The following is a 9903-nucleotide window of genomic DNA, read 5'->3' on the forward strand; positions in this document are numbered from 1 at the left end:
TCTGTGTGAAAAGGTAAAGTCAGGCTGGCCACAGAAACGATGCAGTGTAAACATCAATTTACACAGTTACTGGCCTCTGCGACAAGATCAGCATACAGAATGACATTGTGATGGTAGGAGACAAGATAGTTATACCTCATACTGTAATAATAAAACCTTCATAAACATCCGGAAGAAGGAGGCGGGAACCGGCGGACAATCAAACGAAACTTTAATAATTCAAAATAAACACAAAACATAAAATAAAGCCCAGGCCTGGTCCTCTCTCGTCCTTCACTGTCGTCGCTCCAGTTTTATATCCTTCCATCTCCTCTGTGGGACTCGAGACCGGTGGTGGGTCGCAGGTGTCGCTGATTTCCCAATCACTCCACCGGCAACAGCAAAAAGAGACACTCATCATGTACAATGTTCCAGAGCTACCATGGATGAAAGTTGGTGTGGACATTTTTGAATTGAGAGGCCAGTCTTATCTATTGCTGGTGGACTATTTGTCAAAATATCCTGAGGTCCTCAACCTGTCAGACAAGTCAGTCCACACAGTAATACTGAAAATGAAATCTGTTTTTGCCAGACACGGTATCCCAAAAGAAATAGTGAGTGACCATGTTCCATTTGCAAGTTACGAAATGAAGTACTTTGCTGCATCATGGGATTTCAAGTTTACACATTTCAGCCCAGGATACCCTCAATCAAATGGACTTGCGGAAAGGGCAATAAAGGCTGTCAAACATAAAAAAAGAAAGCATTACAAACAGGCACAGACCCACATCTAGTGCTGCTGTTGCTGAGAAACACTCCAGTGACAGGCCTGAATGAATCCCCTGCACAAATATTAATGGGAAGAGTCCTATGGAGCACAATCCCAAGTTCTAGTGCCGTGCGCCAACAGTTGACTCCACAATCTGTACACAAGAGGCTGGTGGATTTGCAGTCACGCATGAGGTACCAATACAACCATAATGCCAAGACACTACCTGAGCTACCTCCTGGAACTACAGTACACATGCAGACCAGACATGGTTGGAAGCCCGCTGTGGTGGTGCATAAGAGAGAAGAGCCTCGGTCATACACGGTGCAGACACCAGCTGGAAAGGCATTCAGGAGAAACAGGAGCCACTTGAGGAAGATACATTAAAGTCTGTTCAACAATGTTGATCCTGATGGACAAGTGGAGGAAGTACCTACTCCGACACCCGGACAACCTGACCAAACATCTGAGATTGCGCCGGAAAGGGTGGATGAGTATCCAGCATGCCACACTAGAAGTGGTAGAACAGTAATCCTGCCAAAGAGATATAATGATTATGTCATGGACTTAAAAAAAAAACACTGAGAGATTAGAGGAAGTAAAACAGCTGTCTGTGACATAATGGCAAAATAATAGTGGTAAAGTAATTGAACAAGTTAATAATGTTCTAAATGTAAGGTTTAGTTAGTCATGCTAAAGTTCAGCTAAAGTTACTGTTATATAGGCTTTTATACGTAAATGAGGAGATCTGAGTTAAGTTAATTTGAATGTAAAAATCATATCTTTTTTTGATTTGGAAAAAGGGGATGTGGTGGATTTGAGTGAGACACTCTGTGTAGATTAAATGGATTTGTGTGTTTGACGTGTGATGGATTGATTGCTCAGGCCTGAGAGACGCATGTGAGTTGATGTAGAAGTAAGACAGTAAAGAGAACACTGGTTCACGGCATAAGGTCTCATAGTATGATTATTGGACATACGCCAAAGACATAAAACTTCCTGACAAACATATAGAACAAACACAAAACAACCACAGGCTACAGTACACTTGAATTATTATTTTTTTTCTTATGGAATAATTCAATATAACTTTACAATTAGAATAAGAATTAGAAAGAGCTTTATTGGCAAGTGTGTTTACAGGAGCTTCCAGTGCAAGGAAAAAAATAGTGACATAGTGCAAGGCACACATGAAATGTAAGGTAATAACATGAAATATGATAAAGGCAGGCAACAGCATGCACATCAAAAACTTAACTGTTGTTAAAGTGCTGTTTATGATGGTCAGTGGGGGAAGTGCAGGGGGGTTTCTCCTAAAGTCCACAATCATCTCCATTGTTTTAGCTAGGATGTTGTGATTCCACCACACAGCCAGGTGCTCAAAAATATGCAGACTTGTCACAGTCCTGGATGGGGCCAATGACTATATTGTCATCTGCAAACTTCAGGAGCTTTACAGAGGGGTCCTTTAAAGTGCAGTCATTCGTGTATAGGGACAAGAGCAGTGGGGAGAGAACACATCCCTGAGGGGCACCAGTGCTGATCGTCAGGGTCCTAGATGTGAGTTTTCCCAGCCTCACTAGCTGTTGCCTGTCTTTAAAGAAGCTGGCAGTCCACTGACAGATTTGGGAGGGCATGGAGAGTTGGGTCAGTTTGTCCGAGAGAAGATCAAACAAGATGGTATTGAAGGCCGAGCTGAAGTCCACCCATAAGATCATTGCGTAATTCCCAGGTCCAAGGTGTTGCAAGATGTATCAAGGGTGCAGTGATGTTCTTCAGGTAGGTCAAGACCAGTCTTTCAAATATTGTATTATTAGTTAAAACAGCTTTCATAAATGTTATAAACTTTAATTTTCTATAACATTCATATTGACATAGTCCTCTTCAGAATGATCAGAGTCCACATTAATATAGTCCTGTTCAGATTCATTATGATCCATGTTTTCACCAAGTTCTAAATTTTCATAATCAGCCTCATCATCTTCTTAATTTTTGTTATCATGGGAGGCACCTGCATATGTATTACCTGCACCTACAGACATTGCACAGAGAGGGAGAATTACAGGAAAATTATAAAGAAAAAAGTGACTTGGGATGAAAAGGTTAAAAATAAAATAGAAGACATCATATGACTTATTTTATAAAACTCAAGTATGTTACCTCTTGTGAAAGAGCACTTTAAATGAGTTTCCTTGTTCTTTTTCTTTTGTCTCCTCTTCAGCAGGAGGATGATTATAAGGACAGCCAATAAGAGCAGCACAGCTGACACTCCAGCACCAATGACAGGAAGCAGGGAGGCTGAGAGAGACACGTGTTTGAGTTAAACTTTCATTACCAGCAGTTCAACTTGTTTTTAGACTCTTATACATCATTACCTGTGATAGTGATGAGCAGCAGCTCAGAGTCAGATGAACGGAAGGACCGTGATGAGACACTGACTTCATAAACACAACTGTAGTTTCCCTCGTGGGAAAAATCTGCCTCAGGAAAGAAGAAGGAGGCAGAGTGATTGACAGCTGACTCAGTCCTGATGATGTTTGATCCTCTGAACAGGTGAAAAGATCCTCCAGGAAACTGAGAGTCAGTGTTACAGATGATAGTGAAACTGTGACCCCTGGTGATCACTGGCCCCTGAGGCCCCACGTGAAACCATCCATCAGGATCACTGAGGGAAATACTGGGCTGCTGCAAGTTCACTAGAAAACAAGAAGAATACATTTATATGGTTAATTTTCTTCAAATAAATAAAAATGGCTTCAATAACTGCGTCTTGTTGGGATCAAAATTTAATCCACAGGCATTTTTCAAAATGTTTCAAATGCAAAAAAAAAGTAACTTATATGTTATCATTAACATTATTAATCATGCATGTAATCTACGATGTAGACAACGAGACAAGACCGAACACTCTCACCTCTACAGTGATAACAGTGTTACTCAAAGGTGACTTGATGTAGTTTTGGTAGGAGTTTTACAAGTTTTCTTTTACTACAGTATCTCACAAAAGTTGCCAGTTATATTGACAATAATGACTGTATTTTAAGTTATTTCCAGAGGATAGTAAATCTATACTGTTATACAAGCAGGACATTGACTATTGCAAAATATATTCAAGTTTCATTTCTATAGTATTGTCCCTTGAGAAGATATATACTAAAATGGTTGCTAAAATGTGTTACTTTTGTGAGATACTGTATATTATAACTATTATCACTAGGGGTCAAATGCTGAAGAGAGAGGTTGTTATGTTGTTTTTATTCACATGGTACTATTTTCATTACGAGAAAGTGCTAAATTATCAGGACACGTTTTACTAAGGATCTGGAAATTTGGTTGATCCTTGATACAGTCGCTAGCAGCAACTTGTGTATATACACACTGGCGGTAAAAGATTTGAGTTTATAAGTACCTATAACAGTGATGAGCAGCAGTTCAGAAGCAGATGAACGGAAGGAGCGTGATGAGACACTGACTTCATAAACACAACTGTAGTTTCCCTCGTGTGAATAATCTGCTTCAGGAAAGAAGAAGGAGGCAGAGTGACTGACAGCTGACTCAGTCCTGGTGATGTTTGATCCTCTGAACAGGTGAAAAGATCCTCCAGGAAACTGAGAGTCAGTGTTACAGATGATAGTGAAACTGTGACCCCTGATGATCACTGGCCCCTGAGGCCCCACGTGAAACAATCCATCAGGATCACTGAGGAAAATACTGGGCTGCTGCAAGTTCACTAGAAAACAAGAAGAATACATTTACATGATTATAGAAACTCAAACTATCAGGTAAAACTACTTTAAACTAATAAAATAGCATCAAAAACCTGTCCTTGAAGGATTTAATACACAGTCATTTTATGAAATGGCTCAAATTATTAAAAAAGCATCATTACAGAATGAGTTCACTTATACATAGTGTTGGGTCGAGTCAAAGTCAAGTCTGAGTCTTTAAGCAATTGAGACTGAGATGAATCCAAAATGGGCAGAGTCGGACTCAAGTCCATGTCCCAAACAACCGAGTCCTAGTCCAACAAAACTCAATTATTTATTAGTATCTTAAAGGGATAGTTTACCCAAAAATGAAAATGACCCCATGACTCACCCTCATTCTAGGTGTATAGCCTATGTTATTCTTCTTTCAAGCGAATACAATCAGAGTTTTATTAAATAAGTTCAGCCTAATATATGCTTTATAATGGGAGTGGATGGTAGGCCAAAATCTGAAGGAAAGAATTAGCAAAAATCTATTATAAAAGAAGTCCACATGGCTCCGTGGGGTTAATAAAAGCCTTCTGAAGCGGCACAATGCGTGTGTAATAACAACTTTATAAACCTTAACCTCTAGCTTCCGTTAACTGTCATATAGCGTTCACAAGAGAGTGGCGTATAAAGCATGGATTACAAAGCCTGAATTTATTTAATACAACTCCAACTGTATTTTTCTGAAAGAAGAATCTCAAATACACCTAGGATGGCTTGAGGGTGAGTAAACCACTGGGTCCTTTTCATTTTTGGTGAACTATCCCTTTAACATTGTTTTAACATTTACAACTAGAAACATGCAGTTTAAGGTAAAAAAAACAACAACTATTTTCCACATAATTTACATCTTTCTGAAACGCATCAATTGTTACAAATTTCATTGTGATGCTCTGACTGATCAGCTATCCAGTTGTGTTCCTGTGTGATTGGCCAAATACCTCAAGCATGTGACAGAACAACAAGCTCTACTCTACACAGCTCAAAACATGCGTTTGAATCATCAGTGGCAAATTCTTTCAATTTGAAAACATACATACAGGCTGTGAGTCAGAAACACCAGACTGTTCTTGCCAAGCTGTTATTGCACCAGTAGCGGCTCAAAATAGAGGAGGCACACTAATTGTATTGGTCTGGGGATTCCTCCCGATTGTTGTTATTATTATTTGCTAAACCACTTTAAAATGGCTTTTTGGTGGCTTTAGTCAAAAACGTAAATTAAACGATACACATACAGAAAGATAATTTAAATTCACTTACCTGTCCTATCACTTGAAACAAACATCTATACCTTCTTAAAAGTCTGTGTTAAAAGAGAGCTGCCTGTTGTGCTATTTAATTAGGCCTACTGCTGTTGCCTATAGTTTAGCTCCCTTTATTTTTGTATGTATGAATGACAGCTTGGAAAATCTGTTGGCGATCAAATATTCAGTATCACTACTCATAAATACTTGGTAAATTATCAGCCCAGCTGGTATAGGAGACGTTCAAACTAATAGCACGAAATTTACATCTCTATTATAATTGGTTGATATAGCAAAAGGGAGGCTAGCCTCCTCTATGATGTTCCTTTCCTCAACACTCCTCAGCGATGAAAGTGAACACTCAAAGCTGATTGGCAAATTATTTGTATTTTTAATTTCTTTAACAACGGCCTCCCCCCCTTCCCTTTTCTATCACTTAGCAGTTGTAATTACATCAGCAGATTCGACACATTTGGGAATAAAAAAAAAGCGTAACTTTCACGTAATGGTATTACAATTGTTAATTTACAAACAAAAATATATACATTCTGAGACATGAACATTCTAGTCATGTCCTCTTTTGGAAGGCTAAACAAAGTAGTTTTGTTTTCACAATGAAACACAGCCTCTCCACGACATGGTGGCAACAACAATACTTCAGCGAGAATCAAAGTCACGTCATTTGGTCCGCGTTATCCAAATCTTTCCACATCGTGACGTAGACATGTGGGGCCGTGTTAGAACGAACCATTTTAGGAGGGTGTGGGCAAGTCTTTACTTTTATAAAGAATTTAGAGATTTTAGTCTTTGTTACTTTGCAGATCTTCTTTATGCACCGAAAGATTTTAACTTTCCAAAGAGAAAGGAACATTTTTAATCGCATCATATGACCCTTTTAAAAATTCCTGTCCTGCTTTGCTTAGCAAACTTAAAGTCATGTAACAGAAGTTATGGCTGAATTGATTTATGTTCTGTGACATATTTCAGAGTCAAACAGGTTTTAGAATGTGATAAATGAAAGGGTGGGACTTGACTTTATTCATTGTTACAGTAAATATATAAATTCAAGAGTGGGGGTAAAGGAGGTATCTTGGTGAATGAGACATTAAAAGCAAAAAATGCACCTTTTATCTAAAAAAAAAACAAGCTTTATATCATTTCTATTATTTTTTTAATGAAATGAGTTTTGAATAAATCAAAATTAGTTTGTGTCTGCTTATTCTTTTTATCAGTGTTTGAACCATTAAACATTAAGTAGGGAAAATAATTATTAGAAAATAATGCACACCCAAGGTGATTTTGGACCCATAAAAACTATTGCTGCAAAAAGTTTTGAACATTTATTGTTCTTTGAAGCTAGAAACTGCCAAAAATACAAAGGCAAGAAATAATGAACTAATGTAATAAAACATTCTCAAGCTTACTGAAGGCAAGTAAATACTCCAAGTATTACTTACCAGCCAAATGATAAATAAATAAATAAATAAATAATAGGTAGTAGCCTAGTAAAGGCTTCTAGAAATAGCCTACAGATATTTCATTAAGTAATTAATGTAAAAATAATCTTCACTGTTTACATTATATATAGATTATTCTTTTTAAAGTTAATAAGTGATTCAGTCAAGAGCAGTGAGTGATTTTCTCCTTTTCTTTTGTTTGATTAACATTTATGACACAGTTGGCGGCTGCAGGTTTATACTGTTGCTTTAAGATCTGATGCATAGATCAAATATTTTACCACATCTGTATTTCTCCCAACTGTTCAAGTTCACTTGAGACAAAACCGACTGCACTTACATGAACAGTCTCCAAGAAGGGCATTTTGACATAACTTTTCATGTAAGTATGTAGCAAAAACAGAAATTAAGGTAAATAATTCTGCATTCGCACACTGACTGAGAGGCGCGCGCTTTCGGTGTGCACATGGAAACCCATCAACTTTCAAGTACTGGACAAGACTTAAACTTTAGTCAGTGACATTTCCGTCAACTGTCCCTGGACTCGGTTGGACATATTTCCGAGTCCAAAAGGCTTGAGTCAAATTCGAGTAAAAATGCATCGGAGCCCGTGACAAGTCCAAGTCCTTTAAAAACTGTACTCGAGACCGCACTCGAGTCCGAGTAAGTACCCCAACTCATACGTTACTAATCCATGCAATCTATGAGACTAATGTGACTGCACTCACCCACAGTGATGATAAAAGTGTTGCTCAAAGGTGATTTGATGTTGTTTTGGTAGGAGTAACGACAGCTGTAGCTGCCCTGATGAGAGACGTGTACATTAACAAGGTTGAAAGTCACACTAGAATCATGTGTCTGGGAGGATACAGATGCTCCGTTTCTGAAGAGCTGGAATTCAGCATTAGCCTTGCATCTTGGTTTAGGCGTTGTGCAACTGAACTGGATATTTTCTCCAGGAGAAACAGCTGCATGTGTGGAGGTCAGGGAAAGAGTCGGTCTCTGCAGCTCACCTGCAAAATTAATGTGTTTATTTTAAACAATTTGTTAAGACATAATGTAATGTAAACACCACATTCATTTAGCTTAATAATGCAATTTTTGTTGGCTATTCTCCCTTAAATAATATGTGAAAATGTTAAAGATTTGGCTTACCTGAACAAACAACACCAGCATCTTCACCATGATTACAGTTATGTGTTCCTAGTCCTCTGTGTGGACATTGTGTGAGGTTTCTTTCACTTCCTGAACATCCAACATCATCCAGCCAGATCGATCCATTGCCTTGACCAAAGGCAGCTCCATGAGGAGCACTGATGGCTGATCCACACTGTGTCTGTCTGCACACCACAGCAGCATCATTCATGTCCCAGTCATCATCACAAACGGTTCCCAACTGGCCATTATACTGGATCTCCACTCTCCCACAGCATGAATCAGACCCACCGACCAACCTTATGTCTGGTACTTGGAATTAAAAATAAAAGTACAATGTAATCAAAAATTTAGTTTTGGCATGTTGTAAGTATTTCATATGTGTTTGACATTGTTGGGAGCAAACCACCAAACATGCATAGCCTATTTTCTGTTTCAAGTTTTCTTAAAGTTTATGTTGTTTTAATTGCTGTAGTATCCTGTTGTTTTTTTATTGTAAGCAAGTACATTTTCAAAACACTTACCTCAAATTTTTAGACAACTAAATATGCTTGTAAAAATGTAACAATAAAATGTTGCATAAAACATCAAGGTATCAGCAAAAACGTAATTTGAAAAAATATGTATGTACTTTTACCTAAGCAGATGACGCCTGCATCTTCACTATGACCACAGTTATGTGTTCCAAAAGAAGGATAATGTGAATAATTATAATAATAATGAATAATGTGTGAATATCTTAAAGATTTGGCTTACCTGTACAAACAACACCAGCATCTTCACCATGATTACAGTTATGTGTTCCTAGTCCTCCGTGTGAACATTGTACGAGCGATGATTCACTTCCTGAACATCGCACATCATCCAACCAGATCTGACTACCCTGGCTACCCTGGCCAAAATAAGCACTGCCATGTGCACTAACAGCTCTTCCACATCCCAGCTGTCTGCACACCACAGCAGCATTATTCATGTTCCAGACATCATCACACACTGTCCCCCATTGGCCATTATACAGGATCTCAACTCTTCCAGAGCAGTCATTATTAACATTCACCAGTCTGATACTAACACCTCCTAAAAAATAAAATAACTCCATTATGATACAACTCACATCTTACAACATACTAAACTTGCAAATTACCCAACACAGTGACTGGTTATGTCATGATGCTGCTAGAATAATATCTGTTGTAAAAATGAGTGACTAACAGTCTGTTACTCACCAGTTACTGAAGTCAGAGCACTGGCTGTTGAGATGAAAAAGAAAAAAACAACCACAGAAAAAAACCAGTGACATTTAGACATATTGTACACTTAGATATGAATTACCAAATAAAACAATTTAAAAAAAATAAGTTTTAGACAGTACTAGTTGATAATTGCCTCCTATTAATTAGTCAGCATTGTCTCAAACCGATCTCTTGTTTTAAGGGGGACATATGATGTGATTTCAGTTTTTCCTTTCTCGCTGGAGTGTTACAAGCTCTTGGTGCATTAAGAAGATTTGTAAAGTTGCAAAGACTAAAGTCTCAATTAAAAAG

At 38.1% G+C, this 9903-nt stretch overlaps 1 protein-coding gene across 1 annotated transcript; it reads right to left on the minus strand.

The window, feature by feature from the left end:
• Positions 1 to 3133: 3133 nt before the first annotated feature.
• LOC132137694 (immunoglobulin superfamily member 1-like) lies at positions 3134 to 9100 on the minus strand (the record flags this gene model as incomplete). The annotated part of the gene is made up of 5 exons (XM_059547657.1): positions 8991 to 9100; positions 8360 to 8671; positions 7933 to 8217; positions 4158 to 4478; positions 3134 to 3444 (listed from the first exon to the last, which is right to left on the minus strand). Coding segments are annotated over exons 2-5 (1128 nt in total), but the record flags the coding sequence as incomplete, so codon positions are not given.
• Positions 9101 to 9903: the final 803 nt, after the last annotated feature.

This window comes from Carassius carassius, chromosome 1 (assembly GCF_963082965.1).
Source record: "Carassius carassius chromosome 1, fCarCar2.1, whole genome shotgun sequence".
In the NCBI taxonomy this organism is placed as follows: Eukaryota; Metazoa; Chordata; class Actinopteri; order Cypriniformes; family Cyprinidae; genus Carassius; species Carassius carassius.